This window comes from Myotis brandtii, unplaced genomic scaffold (assembly GCF_000412655.1).
Source record: "Myotis brandtii unplaced genomic scaffold, ASM41265v1 scaffold469, whole genome shotgun sequence".
NCBI lineage: Eukaryota > Metazoa > Chordata > Mammalia > Chiroptera > Vespertilionidae > Myotis > Myotis brandtii.
The window spans coordinates 70,179-89,659 of NW_005367911.1; the positions used below are offsets into that span (position 1 = coordinate 70,179).

Sequence of the window (19,481 nt, forward strand, 5' to 3'; positions counted from 1 at the left end):
GTTTTAAGGAAGAAATAGCACGGCCAGATGTGCAGTGCAGAAAGGTCACACTGGCTACCCAGTGGAAAGCCATCCGGAGAGTGAGGCCTGAAGCAGAAAACCAATTTGAAGGTGGGGCCAGACCCATGAGGTTCAGAAATGGGGCTAGACCTAGACCCGTGGGAATAGGGAAGAGAAATCCCAGAAATAGTTCAGAAACAAAATGGTTGTCACGTTGTGACTGCCACCGTTTGGGCAGGAGTCTGGGGAGGCACCTGGGATAGTGCCCAGGTGTCCTGCTTGGTCGACTGTGTGGTGTTGGGGCCGTAATTCTGGGGAGGAAATAAGAAGGAGCTCAGGCCCCACTGAATTCAAGAGGCCCTTGCGACTCGAACCGGGGGTGTCCGGGAGGTGGAGGGATTATGTGTCCAGAGATAACAGACTTGGCAGCCCCCAGCCTGCAGGAGGGGTTAAAATCACACCTGAGAGGCCGACACCTCCTGGGTGAAGAGTTTACAAAGTGAGACATGAAGAGGGCCAGGTCCCAGCCCTGTAGTCATTTCAAAGGCAGGTAGAGGAGGGCTCAGCAAAGGAGATGACTTGTCCTTGAGAAGAACTGGGAGAGAGGTGTCGCCAGGGCCCAGGCTGAGACCGAATTCCAGAGGGAGGGTGAGCACCAGAGTCAGGCAGGAGGCTGATCAGAGGAGAGCAGGCTGAGGGCTACAGCTGGCGGGCCATCAGGTGCTTTTGCTGTTGCATCTGAGGTTGCAGGGCTGCGTGACTCTGAGGGCAGGAAGCAGAGAGAGCAGATGCACCCTGTTTCTTTAAGAAGCTTGTCTCAAAGGAATGGAGACTGGCTCCTGCTGGATGGGGCTGCAGGCTTTTTATGATGGGAGAGACGTGATAATATTTTTAGGTCCAGGAGGGAAGGGGCATTGAGGATGTAGGAGAGGGAGGGAGGGCAGAGGGACCAGCCTAGACAGGAGGAGCCCCTCCGCTAAGATGGGGAAGGAGGGAAGGGTGGACACATGCTGGGAAACATGAAGGTCTAGGGGGCAAGAAGCCACAGGGTTCTCAGCTAATGGCCTCTCTTTCCAGCAGCATTTATCTTATGTACTTCAAAGAGATGACACAAACAAAGTTAATAAGTGCACCAAAGTGTCTGCAGTTACAGCCAATGATAAATGGCTAGCATTTATTGAGCACTTACTGTGTGCTAAGTGCCCTGTATGTTTTACCTAATGTAATCCTTGCACCACCCCGTGAGTTAAATGTTACCCCACACCCCAGAGGAAATAGAATCAGAGAGGATAAGGGACTTCCTTGCTAAGGCCGCATGCTTTTAGTAAATGCCAGAGTGGATTCAAACCCAGGGCTGTCCAACTCCGGAGCTTAGCTCTTGACCTGACTGCCACCCTGCCCTGCCGCTCACTGTCCAGCCTGTGTGATGCAGGAAATTGAGGGCTTGTTAGACCTTTCTCATCCTAGATCACCTCTCTTCTGTGCTTCATGGACCAAGTCCTGGTCCCGAAGCCCTGGTTGGGGCATAATTGATTCCCTTCGGCAACAGAAGGCCCTGTGATTGGTTAGAGGTAGGATCAGAATTTGCTGGCACATACTCTCCTCATTATTAAATGTCTTTGCAAGAGGCAGTGATAGAGAAAGCTCTGGATTCAGCATCACAAAAAGCTTTCCTCCTTCTCGGCTGGGTGACCTTGCGGATGCTTCCCTTCCCTGAGCCCCAGTTCCTTGTGTCCAAAATGAGATCGGCACTGTGTTACTGTGCTTTGTTTAAACTGTGAAGTGCTGTGCTACACTAGTGGGATATGTCAGTTTTACTGCATCCTCAGCATTGGAAAGGTCCCCTCTGACCTGCCTCCTGAGATGACAGAGGGAGGGATGGGGCGGCTTTGAGGGGTCCAGAGTGTTGGAATCGGAGATTTATGGGTGCTTCTGAGGAGCCTGCCTGCTCTGTCTCCGATGCAGGGCGCCACCATCCGACGGGATGAGCACTCAGGGGCTGTCGTGGTGGCCAGGATCATGCGAGGGGGCGCAGCAGACCGGAGTGGTGAGTGGCATCAATGCCCACCTGGCCAGGGCGATGGCCTTCATCCCCCGGCCTCCCCCCTTTGGCCACGGGTCTCATCTTCCCCTCCTCTGTGGTCACCTGTTTGGGAGGTACTGGGAGTGGGGGAGTGGGGCTGGAATTCTCTTTCACCAGCCTGGTAGAAATTTGAATTGTTTGAAAGTCTCTCAGACATGGAGAGATGGGGCGGGGTGATCAGGACTCATGCATGCAGCATGGGCTTGGTGGGTAATTCCTAACTGGGGGGCAGGGACACCCTTCCCCACCACCGAGTTGCACTATTGCGGAAGGGAGGGTGTTCATGTCCCAGATTTGTTTGGGTGGAAAAGAAGTTGCAAATCACTGTGTGGGGAAGAACTGCTGAGTCGGAGGCAAACCTCCTGGTGTGGGGAGCATTATCCCCACATCTGGGGATCATGGTGTGGAGACTCCTAGACCAGAGCTTCTCAAACGTGAGCAAGCACACGACCCCCCACTCCCCAGGCCCCAGCATCTTGTTAAAAGGCGATTCTGATTCAGCAGGTCTTAGGTGGGCCCCGGATTCTGCACCCCTGACCGCCGCCTGGGTGGTGCTAACACTGCTGGGCCAGCGTCCGCTTTCAGTAGCAAATAGGGCCCAATACCCGGAGAGGCTTGTCATGAAAGCAGAGGCCAGGATGGTGAAGAGTTAATGCAATTTTTAAAGAAGCAGAGGTTACAGCAGAAAGAACACAGTCTTTCTACATCAAAATGACTGTGTTTGAACACTGGCTCCATTACTGAGCAGTGTGGCCTGAGGCAAGCTGCATACTTTTTCTGGATCTCAGCTGCCAACTTGTAAACTGGAGGTTTCACCGGGTGGTTGTGAGGCTGTGATGCCGAGTGAGGCAGCCAGCACGCAGTAGGGACTCCGTTCATCCCGGTCCCAGCGGTGCCCAGAGCTTCGAGCCCCTTTCCTGTGCTAACGGCCGCTCCCGTGTCTCCTAGGCCTGGTCCACGTTGGGGACGAGCTCCGGGAAGTGAACGGGATCACAGTCCTGCACAAGCGGCCCGACGAGATCAGCCAGATTCTGGTCCGTGCTGCATGTGTGCTGGGGGTTTGGTGGTGCTTCGGGGACCAAAACCGGGTGCTTCCAGAGCCAGGGCGGATCTGGCTCGGTCTCCCTGTTTTCATGGGAGAGCCGCAGGCAAAGTGGCCTTACAGTGCTCCCTTGGTGCGGGTGGGGAACAGGAGGAGTTGAGCTTCCAGTCCAGTGGTTCTCAACCTGTGGGTCTCCACCTTTTGGGGGTTGAACGACCTTTTCACAGGGGTCGCCTAAGACCATCGGAAAACACATATATAATTGCATATTGTTTTGTGATTAATCACTATGTTTTAATTATGTTCAATTTTTAACAATGAAAATACATCCTGCATATCAGATATTTACATGACGATTCATAGCAGTAGCAAAATTACAGTTATGAAGTAGCAACGAAAATAATTTTATGGTTGGGGGTCACCACAACATGAGGAACTGTACTGAAGCCGCTCCCGTGTCTCCTAGGCCTGGTCCACGTTGGGGACGAGCTCCGGGAAGTGAACGGGATCACAGTCCTGCACAAGCGGCCCGACGAGATCAGCCAGATTCTGGTCTGTGCTGCACGTGTGCTGGGGGTTTGGTGGTGCTTCGGGGACCAAGCCGGGTGCTTCCAGAGCCAGGGCAGATCTGGCTCGGTCTCCCTGTTTTCATGGGAGGGCCGCAGGCAAAGTGGCCTTACAGTGCGCCTGGGTGCGGGTGGGGGACAGGAGGAGTTGAGCTTCCAGTCCAGCGGTTCTCAACCTGTGAGTCGCAACCCTTTGGGGGTCGAACGATCCTTTCACAGGGGTCACCTACGACCATCGGAAAACACATATATAATTACATGTTGTTTTTGTGATTAATCACCATGCTTTAATTATGTTCAATTAGTAACAATGAAAATACATCCTGCATATCAGATATTTACATGACGATTCATAGCAGTAGCAAAATTACAGTTATGAAGTAGCAACGAAAATAATTTTATGGTTGGGGGTCACCACAACATGAGGAACTGTACTGAAGGGTCGCGGCATTAGGAAGGTTGAGAACCACTGCTCTAGTCCACCTGCCTCTCGCAGACCCTCTCTTCAGTCATTCCCCGGACCTCTAGCTCCCTTTCCTGAGGACCCTTCTGGGAGACCCCCTTCAAAAGGGTCCCCTCTTCTAAAGGACCGAGGAATATGGACTAAGAGGTTGAAGCACAGGGAGGACCCAAGCAAGGGATTTGGGATCAGACAGTCCTGGGTTTGAATCCTGCCTCCGCCACTTCCTAGTGGTGCAATTTTGGGCAAGTCACCCAGTCATTCTGAGTTTTGATTTCCTCTCCTGGAAAGCAAGAATAGGGATGGTTTCTCATCCCATGTGTGGTGATCATTCGGATGTAAACATCTGGAAAAGGATACAGCATTTCACATCTGTGCTGGGATGTAAACACCCTCCAGAGTCCATTGTGGGAGTTCAAGTCGAAACTGAAATTGTAAAGAGCCCCAGTCATAGTTCTGTCCTCTGTATCCTCAGCATCCTCCCCCGGCATGACACTTCTTGCTAACTTTTTAAAAAATCATTGATGTTTTTAAAAAATAGGGCATGTGCCCTGACCGGGAATTGAACCCTGACCTCCTGGTTCATAGGTTGACGCTCAACCACTGTGCCACCCTGGGTGGGCAGCTAACTTCTTATGGTTTGGGGGCAGAAGCAGGCTGAGATGTGAAGCGAGAAGGCTGGCTCTTTAAGACTGCGGGCAGCCCCTTCAGTCTTCCTGTCTCACGGCCCTTTCCCTGGTTCTGGGCACCGACCTTCTTGTGTTCCAGGGCGATGCAGGGCCAGGGAGAACAGTGAGAGGTGCTCTCATGGGCTGACAGCTTCTTCCTCATGGGCCCCCCACGTGGGGGTGCAAGGTCTCTGTCAGGCAGAGGAAAGAGGAACCCCCGGGAAGACAGGAGTGGCCTGGGATTGGAGACCCCACTGGGGAGGATGGAAGCAAAGAGGAAAGTACTGATTGGGAACCAGCCCCTAATGAGGCAGGAAGGAGGAAAAGGAAACTGGGCCAGGTTGTTAAAGATAACCCAAGAGGAGGGAGAGAGGGCAGCCCTGGGGGCACGAGAGGTCAGGAGGGAAGCAGAGCTGGATTCAGTGTATGCATTGTCCTCGGGGTCTCATTTAAAATCTTATGCCCCTTTGTCTGAAGTGCAGGTTTTGGCTTTTGAGTTTTGCTTTGTTAATTCAACCGGTGCCACCATGGGAGGGTGGGTCCCAGGGGAGGCAGTGAGTCTTGCCTCTGAACGTGAGTTTTCAGACCTGGGAAGTGAGATGTGAACTCACGGAGGGCTAGGCCTGGGGGATGATGAGCCTGTGCTCTCTCTCCTTTCAGGCTCAGTCCCAGGGATCCATCACCCTGAAAATCATCCCAGCCACCCAGGAGGAGGACCGCTTAAAGGAGAGCAAGGTATGGGGGGTGGGGGGTGGGGACTGGAGGGCCGGGAGGGCTCCAGCCCAGCCTTTGAAACGGTCATTTGGGACGAGATTGTACATCTGGTCCTCGGAACATGTGCTCAATAGATTGCCATCCTATCACAAAGTGATTCATTATTTGTACCCTGCCTGTCGGTAGACCAGATTCGACCTAGCTTACTAATACCTTTTAATTGAAATAGAAAATTGGGGCCATAAAGAGGAGGAGAGGTACCCAATGTGCTGGCTTTGGGACCAATTAAGTAACTGCCGTTTATTTCGCCGTGTAGCCTACCTTTGTGGGGCACCTCCGCTGTGCCAGGTGCTCTGCCAGACGCTGGCGACAGGGTTGATTAGGAGCTTTGAGGCTTCCTAGTTCAGGGGGAGGCCGGGGAGCAAGTCTTATTGCCACGTGACAAGTGCTATGGAAAGATTCTCTACGGGGTTACAGGTGCTGTGGAAGGTGTCGCACCGGAGGCACGAGGGAGTGAGGCTTGAAGAGGGTGAGATGAGTGGGTCCCTGGTGAAGAAGAGGTGGAGGGAAGTTCAGGCAGAGGGGTCTGCATAGACAGAAGCTCAAAGTAATGGAGAGGAGTATATACTGGGGTGGGGTCTGGGAGTGAAGTGGGGGAGGTGGGTTAGGGCTGTCTTCTGAATTACCTTAAGGCTTGTGTTTTTGTTTGGTGGTTTTTAAAAAAATATTTTTATTGATTTCAGAGGGGAAGGGAGAGGGAGAGAGATAGAAACATCAATGTTGAGAGAGAATCATTGATCAGTTACCTCCTGCACACACCCTACTGGGGATCGAGCCCGCAACCCAGGCATGTGACCTGACCCGGAATTGAACCGTGAACTCCTGGTTCATAGGTTGGCGCTCAACCGTCTGAACCATACCGGCCGGGCTGTGTGTTTGTGTGTGTGTGTGTGTGTGTGTTTTTTTAAGGGGAGTTATGCAACCATGTTTGTGTTTTAGAAAGCTCCCCGAGGTAGGCACATGGAGGAGAGTGGAGCAGGTGGAGACTGGAGGCAGGGAGACCTGGTTGCAGGCTGTTGGCAAAGCCCAGTGGAGAGGGGGCTGAGACCTGAGCTTAGGGTGGTGGTAGAGAGGACAGATGAGGGCATTAATTAATTTCAAAAACATTTGGATCTGAACTACCCTCGCAGCCAAGGCAGAAATAACATAATGAATTGCATGCTTTTCTTTCCTTTTCTTTTAAATATATTTTTATTGATATCAGATAGGATGGGAGAGGGAAAGAGAGAGAGAGAAATATCAATGATGAGAGAGAATCATTGATTGGCTGCCTCCTGCACACCCCCTACTGGAGATTGAGCCCACAACCCAGGCATGTGCCCTTGACCAGAATCGAACCTGGGACCCTTCAGTCCGCAGGCCGACGCTCTATCCACTGAGCCACACCAGCTAGGGCAATTGCATGCTTTTCATCGGTGGAAGGAAGGGAGCATGCCAATGTTTCAAGAAAGCTGATTCCCAGCCCCGCCTCCCAGTACTAAGTGCAAGAAAGAGGGTCCTTCCAGCACCTGGCACAGAATAGATGTCAATAAATATCTTGATGAATGCGGATTAACAATGGACATTGTGTTTGATGTCAGTTTTTTGTTTTTTTAAACAAACCAAGAAATAAGTTTTTGTGGCTAGTTTCTTATTTGTACTCTTCCACTGCATCCCAGGGCAGCCATATATGGGCTCTCACCTGATGGAAGGTGGTTCTTTCTGGGACGAGTTACTGTGGTCCCCAGATGCAGCTGCTGAAGGTTTTCACTTGATACAGGGAGAGAACCTGGTTTTCCAGTCCCTTAGCTCATCCTTCCTAAGTATTTCTTCTTGAGCCAGAAGCTTGATCTGGGCTGGCCATTGAGGATTATACTCTTCTGAGTGTTTGGGACCCTGGTGACACCAGTGGCTTGATGAGGGTATCTGTCCTCACAATACCTGGCCAGAAGGTTCTTACTGTAGGCTACTAGCTGGATCCTTTCTGGAGGGCATAAAAGAATATGATTTGAATCTGTCTAAGGCAGTGATTTTCAACCAGTGTCCTGCCAGAATTTTTAATTTTTTGCTGACAGAATTTTTTAAACATGCAATACCTGACTATTTAGTCACTTTGTCTAAGGCAGTGATTTTCAACCAGTGTGCTGCCAGAATTTTTTTATTTTTTGCTGACAGAATTTTTTAAACATGCAGTACCTGACTATTTAGTCAGGGGCACTGACCTCTTTTCCCTTAGATTGTCAAATAAAAATATGACAACAGCCAACACAACAATAGCCATCCAGTGTGAATGAATCAAAATTACACCTATTTTGTTTTTCAGATTGGCCAAAATTAAAATATTTTGTGTGTGTGCCACAGAATTTTAGTACTTAGTTTATGTGTGCCATGAGATGAAAAAGGTTGAATATCACTGTCCTAAGAAAGCCCTCTGGCCTTTTTTGGGGTCTATTTGCTGTTAAGTAATTGGGCCCAAATAGAAATAAATAAACCCATGCCACTGAATTATAGAGGAGAACCAGGAAGTGTGACAAAATGCTGTGTCTTCTCCCCACCATCCTCTCTGGAGGGGGTGACTTCAGGGTAAAGGGGAGAGTTGGGGGTTAGCCAAACGTGTGACAGATGAGTCAGGATTGAACTGTAAAAATGTGGGCGTCAAGTACCCACTGAAAAATGATGGTGAGGAGTCAGTAGCAGTAGTTTTATTGGTGTTTGTGTTCTTACCAAAACATCGAGATCTCTTATTTAACAGATGGCTGCTGCCTTCATTAGGGGCCGTTAGCAGATCAGAAATCACATTTGAATGACGGATTGTGCTTGCCTTTACTTTTTGTCCCCAGGACTAATTGTTGCATCGTGTATGCTGAGCACAGCAGATCAGGTCATTAAAGAAACATTTAGGTTGGTGAAAGATATTCAGACATGGGGCCCATCTGTTAATTTTCTGATTCTTGAGGGATTTCCTGACTCTAATATCTAAAATGGTTGAAGAACAATAAGAAAATATGTGCAGTATGTTTCTGACTAGCTATCCATTCTCAAGGCTGCTTATGCTTCCTAATGGCGAACGATAGTTGTCATTTGACTTTCATTGTGGCATAGACATGTCCGTGTCTCCACGATGAAGGGCCGCCTCACCCAGCCCGTCCCCTGCAGGTGTTCATGCGGGCCCTCTTCCACTACAACCCGCGGGAGGACCGGGCCATTCCCTGCCAGGAGGCAGGCCTGCCCTTCCAGCGCAGGCAGGTCCTGGAGGTGGTGAGCCAGGATGACCCTACGTGGTGGCAGGCCAAGCGAGTGGGGGACACCAACCTTCGAGCGGGCCTTATTCCCTCCAAGCAGTTCCAGGAAAGGTGGGTCTGGGGGTGTTGCAAGGGGGTGGTTCTGGAGTGGCAGAGGAATGGGTCCATGGCATACCCACGAATCTCTGCACCACAGCCAGAGGGACACGCTGTGTGTTGTTCTGAGGTAAGTACCAATTGTACTTGTGTTTGTTCTTCTTGACCCATAACCAGTGGTGATGACTGTTTGAGATTTAAAGAAATATATGGAAATCTCTGTTACTAATGTATATTGCATAAGACATACTTAGAGAAAGTTGACAAATAAAATATAAAAATATGGAAGAAGAGGACAAGGAAAAGAAAATTACCCAAAGGCTCACCACCATCTAAACTACATAATTATTTCCTTTCTGTGTTTTGAGATCTTGCCTTTTTTTTTTTAACTATACATTTTGACGCCAGCATTTTCCACATATTGCCTATTAGTTATTGTGTGATTGTAGTGGCTACGTACTAGTTCATCAGGAGCTACACCATTCATTCATTCATTCATGGATTTGTTGTGAATGGAGCTGGCCTGTGCCGGGCAGCCTGTGGGCTGCTGTGAACCCTGCTTTCTGCCCTGGAGGAGCTTACAGTTTAGCTGGAAAGCTACCCCTTCCCCACCTTTCAGTCTTCTCCAGTGTTTCACAGCTACAAGCCTGCAATTGTTATCTTGCACATAGACTGTCCCTCATATTTCAAGTTATTTCCCTAGGATAGATTTCCAGAAGTGTAAGTTCTGGGTCAGAGGGGCTGGCAGTTAAGACTGCATCGGCCTCCCCCGAGGTTTGAAGTCCTACAGACCTTGCTCGTCCGTTTCAGTGGTCCCCGGCCAGGGCGGCGGCGTCCCCTGAGAGCCTGTGGGAAGTGCAGATTCCTGGGCCCTGCCCCAGACCTGCTGAGTCAGAAAGTCCGGGGTGGGCTCTGTGCTCTTTGTTCTCACAGAGGTTCCAGGCGATTCTGAGGTGCTGCAGCTTGAGAACCTGCTCTCTTTCCTCAGGGGAGCCTCAGACCCATCCGCATCTTTGGCTTCACAGGTCTTGGGGGCGGGGGGAGGCTCTTTAGCTGCATTCAGATGTGGAAATTGAAACACCTCCGAGAGCCCTGGCGTTTTCTCAGTCAGAGGTGAGACCTTGGCAGCTGCCTCTCCACTAACAACCCAGCTGGATGATGTGTCTGGCTGAGGTCTCCGGTGGGAGAAGGGCGTTAAGTCAGGGTCACGTTCACCCTCAGCCTCTCCTGAGGGTCCTGCTATTTTCCAGCTTCCTCGGGAATGGGAAGGCCAGGAGAGAGGAGAGGGGGCCTCCCTTCCTTGAGAATCGGTCGTAGGACAGTAACAACCAGCTGCTGACCCAGGCACTGGGCTGGATCCCTGTGTGACCTTTAGGGCTGGGCAGGCGTCTTCCAGAGCAGGAGACTCCGTTTCTTTCCCGTGAACCAATGCGTGTCCCTCTTCCCTGGAACTCGGGGCGATGCCAGAGGCCCTCAGGCCGCCAGGCTGTGCCCACCTGTAGGATCCAGCATCAGTGTCTCCAAGTTTTCTGTAAGACCCCCCTGACTGGTTCCGTGGCCCAGCTCATGGGCCTGTCCTTCTCCTTGTCCACAGGCGCCTAAGCTACCGGAGAGCCACGGGCACCCTGCCGAGCCCCCAGAGCCTCAAGAAGCCCCCCTGTGAGTAGATTGGCAGGGATGGTACTTAAGGGAGGGGCCGGGGTTAGGACTCAGGGGCTTTGTGCCAGGAAGAAGCAGGCGCTGGGCAGGAGGCAGCACCAAGGGCCTTCTCTGACCTCCCAGCCTCCAGAGAAAGGAGCGGGTGGGGTGAGGGGTGAGGAGAGGAAATGGGGGTTAAGTTGGGGGGAGCTATTCCCTGGAGAGGAGCTCATGGATGACATTAGGGGGCAAATTAACGCTTCTCCCAAAATTGTGTACAAACGTGTGTGTGTGTGTGTGTGTGTGTGTGTGTGTGTGTGTGGTCTGTGTCTGGGAGAAGGTCCACAGCTTTCATTAGATGCCCAAGGAGGGCTCTGGTCCTGTCCATTTAGGAACCTCGGATTTGGGGAGACAGCTCTGGAGATCCTGTGCTTCTGTGTTAGGGATCAGATTTGGCAAATACAAACCAAGATGTTCAATTAATTTTGAATTTCATATGAACAACAAGTCATTTCTTTGCATAAATACATTTGTCCCAAATACTGCACAGGCTATACTTCTACTAAATGCCGATTCCTTGTTTTTCTGAAATTCAAATTTAGCCCAGTGTTTTGTATTTTTTCTGCCAACTCCACTCCGTGTAGCACTTTACCTTTTAGAAAACACATCCACCTACCTTCCTCCTGTAATCATCACAACAGCCTGTGAGGCAGTGGGCTCAGAGCACCTCCTTTTCCAAGATGGGAAAACAGAGGCTCTGGAGGCCAAGGGAGTGGGACGAGGGGGGCCTGTGATCAGGGGCCCAGGGAGGGCCTGGAGAGGACGCTTGCCCACTGCGGGCTCCTAGAGCAAGCTGCTCCACTGGCCTGGCGGCTGCTGCCCACGCCCACTCCTCTCCACGTGCTCTCAATCAAAGGGCTGCTGAATAAATTGGCCTTGAGGCTGCTTACGCCAGCGATGAGCTGGCTTTCTTTGAGCTGCTAATGAGACACACACAGGAAGACTAATTAGAGCAAGTCCTGGTTTAATAATGCAGCCCAGCTCAGATCACAGGTTTGCCGGAGGAGAGAAAGGGGGGACAGATGGAGGGCTCCTCAGGCACAGAGGCCATGGCTGTCTCTCGGCCGCAGGGCCTCCTGTTCCCCTCCGCTAACGCTGTTCCATCTGTCTTTTGTGCAAACCGCAGATGATCAGCCTTGTGACAAAGGTAGGCCTGGTATTTGTCCCCTGTGTGCATGGACAAGGCCCCTTTTCTGTGGAATGTCTGGGGCCGGAGGGGCTTGTTCCTCTCCCCCCGACCCCCCCAAATCTGGGGTGGCTGTGCCCTCCTGCTCTTTGCCCACCTCTCCCTACTCTGCCAGCTGGTCCAGCCTGCTCCTTGAGGCTGCAGAGCTGGGGGGGACAGGGCTCAGCCTTCCCAGGACTCTGGCTGGGCTGATTGTAACTGGCTGGGTAGGAGCGGGGCAGGGCTAGTGAATCTTCCCTCCTTACTCACAGGGATCCTGGCTCAGGGACTGGGGTGGGGTCTGCTGGCCCAGGACCTGCTAGCGCCTGGAAAAGTTACCTGAGGAATAAGCATGGAGAACTGAGCTAAACAGAAGAACTTGGGTTTTTCTGGGGGGGGGAGGCAGGACATGGGATTTCTCCTGAGCCCCCCTGAGACACAATCCTAGAGGGCTCTTCCTGGCCATCCAGGGGCTGGCACCTCTGGGCTTGGGTCTGTGCCCGAATGGCTCACTAGACTCCTCTGTTTGATTCGCAGAGACCTGTGACTGTGAGGGGTACCTCAAAGGGCATTATGTGGGTAAGTAGCAGAGAGATCCTGGGACGAATGTCTTCCCCCAACATCCTCTTCCGCACCATGCACAGCCCACCACGGGCTCCTGGGGCAGGGAGAGGCAGAAGCGATCTGAGCGCCCAGCTGGGGCCTGTGGGACCCACATTCCCCTCCGTCTCTGTCAGCAGAGGAGGGACTGGCCTGCCCAGGCCTTGCCCGCCACCTCAACGTTCACAAGCTGCTGACAGCCGAGCCCTGGCACGGACCCTCCATTAATACTGATTGTATTAGTCTTGTGATCTCAACTGTAGTTTATTCAGTGGTTACGCCACCACCGTACCATAATGGAGCCTTTTACTAGTTTCCCAAGTACCTTCGCTTCTTGCATTTTGGTCAGTCTTTTCAGAGACCTGAGAGACAGGCAAAGAGTTTTTCTAACTTTTTTTTTATTAAATATTTTTTATTGATTTTTTTACAGAGAGGAAGGGAGAGGGATAGAGAGTTAGAAACATCGATGAGAGAGAAACATCGACCAGCTGCCTCCTGCCCACCTCCTACTGGGGATGTGCCTGCAAGAAACATCGATGAGAGAGAAACATCGACCAGCTTGCCTCCTGCCACCTCCTACTGGGGATGTGCCTGCAACCAAGGTACATGCCCTTGACCGGAATCGAACCTGGGACCTTTTAGTCCTCAGGCCGATGTTCTATCCACTGAGCCAAACTGGTTTGGCGAGTTTTTCTAACTTTTGATTGGGAAGTAATTTCAAACTTACTGACGGGTTGTAAGAATTGTACGAAGAACTTCCATAAACTCTGCACCCAGATTCACCAGTTGGTTTCTGCCATGTTTGCTGTATCATTTCCGTTTTCTACATCTATGCATCTTCTCCTGAGTCGTGGGAGAGTTCGCCACAGACAGCTTGTCCCTTCACCCTTAAACACCTCGGCATGTGGTCCCTCAGGACAAGGACATTCTCTTATGTAACCCAGGGCAATGATCCCACTCTGGGAGTTTAACATGCACACCATTCTATTATATGCGTGTTTATATATAACACCGTTTATATTAAATTGTTGCCGATTGTCCCAACAACATCCTTTAGAGCATTTTCCCCTGACCCGGGACCCAATCCACATGTTGCATTTGTAGATTTACATTTCTGTTTCACAAATAAGGAAACTGAGGCTCAGAGAGGTGATGACCTATTCAAGGTCAGTCACATGCCAAGTAAAACAGGGACCTGGGACCCTACTTTTGGATGCCGGGTGGTCACCCTTTCACCATGTTACTGTGTGTCTTGATCAACCCCTTTCTGTATCTGGAGGCGGTTGGGAGAGGCCAGTGGGCCTCAGACCCACCTCCAGGTTAGGCCAGGTGGGAAGAGTCTTTAGTGGGAGGTCCTGGGACAAATGTCATGGTGCCCCCTGCCCTTCCCCCAAAGCTGGTCTTCGAAGGAGCTTCCGGCTGGGCCGCAGGGAGAGACTGGGAAGCCCGCAGGAAGGAAAGACGTCTGCAGTAACAGAGCCTCCGGAGCTGCTGACCTATGAGGAGGTGACCAGGTACCAGCACCAACCCAGTAAGCGGCCCCGCCTGGTGGTTCTGATCGGTAGGTGATGCTGCATCTCCAGGGAGTGGGCTGGTTTCCTCCCTGGAGGAGCGGGGAGGGAGCTCAGCAGGGTCTCTGGTCAGCCTTCCCTTCATTTCCCAGGGTCTCTGGGAGCCCGACTGCATGAGCTGAAGCAGAAGGTGGTGGCAGAGAACCCACAGCACTTTGGCGTTGCTGTTCCACGTAAGAGGGCTGGTGGGGGGAAGGGGAGGGGAGGGCCCTACACATGAATATTTCATGGGGCCTGACTCCCTGTATCCATCCTCATCCTTATTTGGGGTCTGAGGGACTGCCAAGCACCGCCTGCTATGAGCAGATCATGGGACCTGGGCGTGAGGGGACTGACCCACTCTGAGTGGTCCACTGGGACCCGCTGAGGCAGAAGCTGGAGGACAATAGAATTGTATGCATGTTAAACTCCCAGAATTGGCTTGGTTCCTGCCTGGGATGGGAGGTAAATCTAGAGCACATTGCAGGCAAAATAGCAACCTCAAGCTAATACCAAGGGGCCTCCCGCCTCCTTTTCCAAATGGCTCTGGCTGCTGTGGCCCCTGCTGTCTGCTTGGTAAGAGAGCAGGGCAGGGAAGCCAGCGAGCCAGCGAGCAGCATTGCCTGGGCTCTCCCTTGTAGCTGGATCTGGCCCATCAGGGTGGCTCCTGAGTCTAGAGGCAGGCAGGGATGCCGAAATCCAATAGGCGGATTGGATGTGATGAGGAAGAGGAGAATGAAGAGTGCTAGGACCTACACCAGGAGCTCTTCTGTGACTAACTTGGTCAGCCTTCCTAGTGCCCCTGAGACGAGGGATTATCATCATCCCATTCTACAGAGGAAGACACTGAGGCTCGGGGGTTAAGTAACTTGCCCAACATCACACTGTTGGTAAATGGTGGAGCCAGGATTCAAACCCAGGCAGCCTGCTCCAGTCGCATTCTTAACCAGCCTGCCTCTCCCTGCCCTTTCCGTCCTGTGGGACTCTGTCCATCCCTTGGCCTCCGCGGGATACAGTGTTGGCGCCTGGTGGCCACCAAGGGGGGATGCTGTGGTGGCGGTGATGGGACTTTTTCAGAATGTTCTGAGGAAGGGCCGCTACAAAGCCCCTGGGCCTTGGGGCCCATAGCCCCGTCTGTGGGTTGTCAGAATTGTCTCACAGAGCCCAACCTGAAATGGCAGGGGTGGGGATGGGGATGGGGATGGGAATGGGGATGGAGTGTGGGGTTGGGAGGCCATTCTGGCAACACATCGGTAATGGACCTGGTAGGTTTCAGGGAGCCACGGTCTTCCAGAGACTGAGAGGATGGCCCGAAACAGGACATGTGGAACTTGCTCACACATAGGTCCTTTGAAACCCTCAGACCCACCCCTTGGGGGAAGGGTACCTGGATGGTCAGGTCCACCTGCTTCCAGGTACCCCACAGAGAGGTGACTTTCCTCCTGGCGTTTAGGAGCTGGGGAGTTAGTGAAGGCTTCCTAGAGGCAGTGACCTTTATGCTGGGTTTTGAAGAGTAAATAGGAGTTTTCCAGGCAGAGAAGAAAGGAAAAATTCTCTCTGCAGAGAGAACAACGCATGCAAGGGGTGAAGGTGTGACCAGGCGGAGCAGTGTCAGGGGCTGGGGAAGCTGGTGTGGATGATGTCGGGGAGATGAAGCTGAGCTGGAGGCTGGGCGGGTCACGAGGGTCCCCTATGCTCATCTAAGGTCTTTAGAATGGAATCAGGGGGTGAATAAACATTTAGAGCAAGGGAATGACATGGTCAGGAAAGCGACCCCAGCGGCTCTGCAGAGGTTGGCCAAAGGCACCACATCTGGAATACAGAGCATCTCCCTGGTGCCCCCCCCCCTTTTCTCTTGGGATGCGCAGGAAACGCTGTGTGTTGCCTCGCGTGTGCTCTTGTGCTGTGGCGGACCCGTTTCCCCCCAGGAGTGTGCATCTCAATTCTGTTATGGAAATCCAGTGGAAAACTCTGTGTGCTATGAAATTGTGTGAGAAGCGACATCTCCTCCATAAAGGGATGGTCTGCATGTCTCCTTTCTCTCAAAATGAGAAATACTTGAGTCAAGGATTAAAAGCAGACAGTAAGGTTACCTATGTTTGTGCCTCCTCTGCTCTCAAAAAGCAGTTAGGACGAGGGGCTCATGAAAGGTTAGGACTGGGGATCTTCCCAGTGGTTCCTTGGAAGCCACAGCATCAAGGAGGCAGTTTGGCCGCGTGCTCAGGGCCCACACTTGGCACGAGACAGAGAGTTCAGACCTTGGCTCTGCTACCTGCCGCCTCTGGGCCGGTGACATGGTGCTTCACCTCTCTGCACGTCTCGGTATCCTTTCCTGCAAGATGGGAGGCCTCTTGCCTCCATCAGAGAGTGTGTGACTCAGTGATGCCCCTGGGAAGGTCCCTGTGCCTGACACGGAGACACTGGCTGGATGGAAGACGTTGCTTTATGTACACAGCATCAATGAACTCCGAAAGGGCACAGGCTCCCTGTGTTCGCACTCACTGTCCTGTGACATCTCCTTGCCCAGCTTGCCTTGTTCTTTCCAATGAACTCCGAAAGGGCACAGGCTCCCTGCTGTTCGCACTCACTGTCCTGTTCCTGTGACATCTCCTTGCCCAGCTTGCCTTGTTCTTTCTTTAAAAGATACCACCAGACCCCGGAAGAGCCATGAGAAGGAGGGGGTGGAGTATCACTTTGTCTCTAAGCAAGCATTCGAGGCTGGCATACATCACAACAGGTACGTCTGCTGGGTGGGCCAGCTGGCCCTCGGTGCCGGTGCCGGTGTGGGTGCAGGTCTTTGCATCTGCCCCGTGTTCCACTTGACCCCCAGGAGGGCTTCCAGGGAAGGCGGAGGAGGCGGGAGAGAATCGTGGTGGAAGTCCATTCATGTTTCTGTGCCAATTTGGGCGAGCTTGGGAACCGCAGGCCTTTTCCCCTTTGGTGTTTTAGGTTCCTGGAGCACGGGGAATTTAAGGAAAATCTCTACGGGACCAGCCTGGATGCCATTCACGCTGTGATGGCCAAAAACAAAGTTTGTTTGGTGGACGTAGAGCCGGACGTGAGTTCCTGGGCCAGTTGGGCATGTTTTATTCGTGGAATTTATAAACTAGAGGGTTGTACATTTTACAGCATATCTGACCTCAGTTTAAGGGAGTATTAGTCTAGGGCACTGGATATTAAAATTTCTTGGGGTCTCCCTTTGAGAAGCTAATGAAAGCTTTGCATCCCCAAATATGCACCTCTGTACACCAAAACTGCATTAACATTGTAGGGAGTCATGGACCCCCTGGGCAGCCAGAGACCCGGGATAGGACTCGCTGCATGGAGTAAGTCATGCAGTCGAGGGTGGCGCCGACTGGCCAGTTGCGATGGGACAGGAGATTAGATGTCAGTGCCCAGCTGGAGGCTGTGACTCAGCTCTTCGCACCAGCGAACCTTCTCCTTGAACAGGACAAGTGAAGTCAGTGGCGTGGGAACCCCCGAGGGAGGTGGTCGGAGAACAGTTTGAAAGGGAAAAGGGGGAGACGCGTCCCTGTGAAGCGCTTCAAAAACCCCTTCCGTGTTGCACACCCTGCCTGCTGTGTACTCGACAGGGGCTGACCCATCGTTTTCACCTTGTCTTTGAGAAACACTTCTAAGCTTTGACCTCAACCCGGAGATTTTTTTATTCCTCTATAGAAATAGCACTCTAGTTTTGATATAAGCTATAGGCTTTATTTTATAGAAGTTTGCTGGAAACAAATTCCAAAAAGCACATTATACATAAGGAAAACCCTCCCTAATTTGGAGTTACTGGGAGTTGGCAGTCAAAATTTCAGGATTTTATTTGGAAAGTGATTTTTATTGTTTTGGCTGCAAATTGTACATATAGCAGTTTAATGCCAGTGTTTCCAAACAGAGGCCCTTAAGATACAATGCACTAATAGGACGTTTGCATATTGAAAACCTCCTAAAGTCTTCACAATTTGTTTCAAGTTCTTAGTCTCTTCATTTGCTTAGCAAACCTTTTCTTTGACTATCAGTAGGAGGTTTGGGCGATAGCACACATTCCGAATTGGTGTAGTCCAAGTTGATGACTAAATAGATACACATTGAGTCCTGCTGGCTCACCCATCAGACCTGGGCAGGTAGAAAAGGGCATAAGGAGGTTAGTTCGAGCTCATGGGGTCAGAGCCAAAGAGATGACAACTCGGGGAGCAGAGGCTTCGGAACCTCCCTTCTCAGCAAGTAGGCCTCCAGGCTCCAGTTGAGTCCACAGTCAACGTGGAGAGTGAGAAAATGAGCAGAAGAGGAGAATGCCCAGCTGAAGTTCATTGTCATATGACCGTATAGTCGGAACCTTTACCTTTGAGGTCATGTGGTGAAGCACACCATTATGGAGCATTTGAAAATTATGTTTCACAGTAAAATATTTTCAAAGTATATAATATTCCTGAACTTGTCTTCACAGGCACTGAGACAGCTGAGGACCTCAGAGTTCAAGCCCTATATTATATTTGTAAAGCCTGCAATTCAGGACAAAAGGAAGATGCCACCCATGACCCCAGCTTGTGAGGACATAGCAGCCCCACTTGTAAGTTTAAAATTGGTCATTTCTTTCATACTTTTAAAAAAAATATGTTTTTATTGATTTTAGAGAGGAAGAGGGAGAGAGAGAGATAAAACATCAACAGACAGACAGGGCTACAGGATGTGTGTATAGAGGGAGGGCGGGGTGGGGTTGAAGATCCAGGGGCCATGGCACTGGGTTGCTGTGGTGTGCTTTGAACACCAGAGGGGCCCTGCAAGTCCAGTATAGAACTGGGAAGCTTCTCCAAATTTCATCTAGCTTTTCCCCTCCTGGGGGAGAGGAGGAGGAGGAGGAATGATCTGAGTCTTCTCTTAGGTCTCAGCCGTCTTAGGTAAGAACTGTTCCCTAGCCCTCTAGAACATATCTTCCGAAACTGCAGGCGCTCTCCCTGAAGCAGGAATCAGGTTTTGATTGGTGACAGAGAGAAGAGGAGGAGGGACTTTTTTGGAAGGTGGGTCTCTTTGGGGGAGGATAGCTCACCCCGCTCCATGGCAGCATCCAAACACTGAGCCCCTAAAAGCAGAGGAGAGAAGGCAACACGGGACTGGAAAGAGATAGGAGGTGGGCGAATGCCAAAGACAAATTTTGTTTTGCAATTTGACTTAGAGTGGATCTGCCCCTTTCTTCCCCAACCCAAACTCAAGTTAGTCAACTCTCTGCTTTAAATTCTATTTATTAGAGGTTTCTTGAATGCAGAAGCAAACATTGTATGAATTTGGTAAGGCAGGATCATTGGCTATCTATAACTTAGTGTGAGGTGTCAAGAAAATAATCTGATTAAAGGAGGCAGGTACCTAAGGAAATGGGGAATTTGACCAGTGTTGTCCCAGCACTTTCTTAACTCTACTTTGTGTCTTGTGTTTGGCCCTGGTATAAGGAAATGAAAAGAAAAATTGAGTTCTACAGCATGAACTTAGGAGTCTTCAGAGGGCATTAGAGTTCCTTATTCGACTTCTTTCCCCTCCCTCCCCCATTGGTTTCAGAATTG

At 51.3% G+C, this 19,481-nt stretch overlaps 1 protein-coding gene across 1 annotated transcript in view; it reads left to right on the top strand.

Moving 5' to 3' along the window:
* MPP3 (membrane protein, palmitoylated 3 (MAGUK p55 subfamily member 3)) overlaps nt 1-19,481 on the top strand; it is a 25,250-nt gene that overhangs the window by 4,021 nt on the left and 1,748 nt on the right. Inside the window, exons 6-17 of the mRNA XM_005875654.2 lie at nt 1,966-2,047; nt 3,032-3,117; nt 5,480-5,554; nt 8,729-8,925; nt 10,505-10,569; nt 11,735-11,755; nt 12,311-12,352; nt 13,770-13,934; nt 14,037-14,117; nt 16,567-16,660; nt 16,873-16,981; nt 18,374-18,496. Of these exons, the coding sequence (XP_005875716.2) occupies nt 1,966-2,047; nt 3,032-3,117; nt 5,480-5,554; nt 8,729-8,925; nt 10,505-10,569; nt 11,735-11,755; nt 12,311-12,352; nt 13,770-13,934; nt 14,037-14,117; nt 16,567-16,660; nt 16,873-16,981; nt 18,374-18,496 (1,140 nt within the window). The remainder of the gene's footprint in view (nt 1-1,965; nt 2,048-3,031; nt 3,118-5,479; nt 5,555-8,728; nt 8,926-10,504; nt 10,570-11,734; nt 11,756-12,310; nt 12,353-13,769; nt 13,935-14,036; nt 14,118-16,566; nt 16,661-16,872; nt 16,982-18,373; nt 18,497-19,481) is intronic.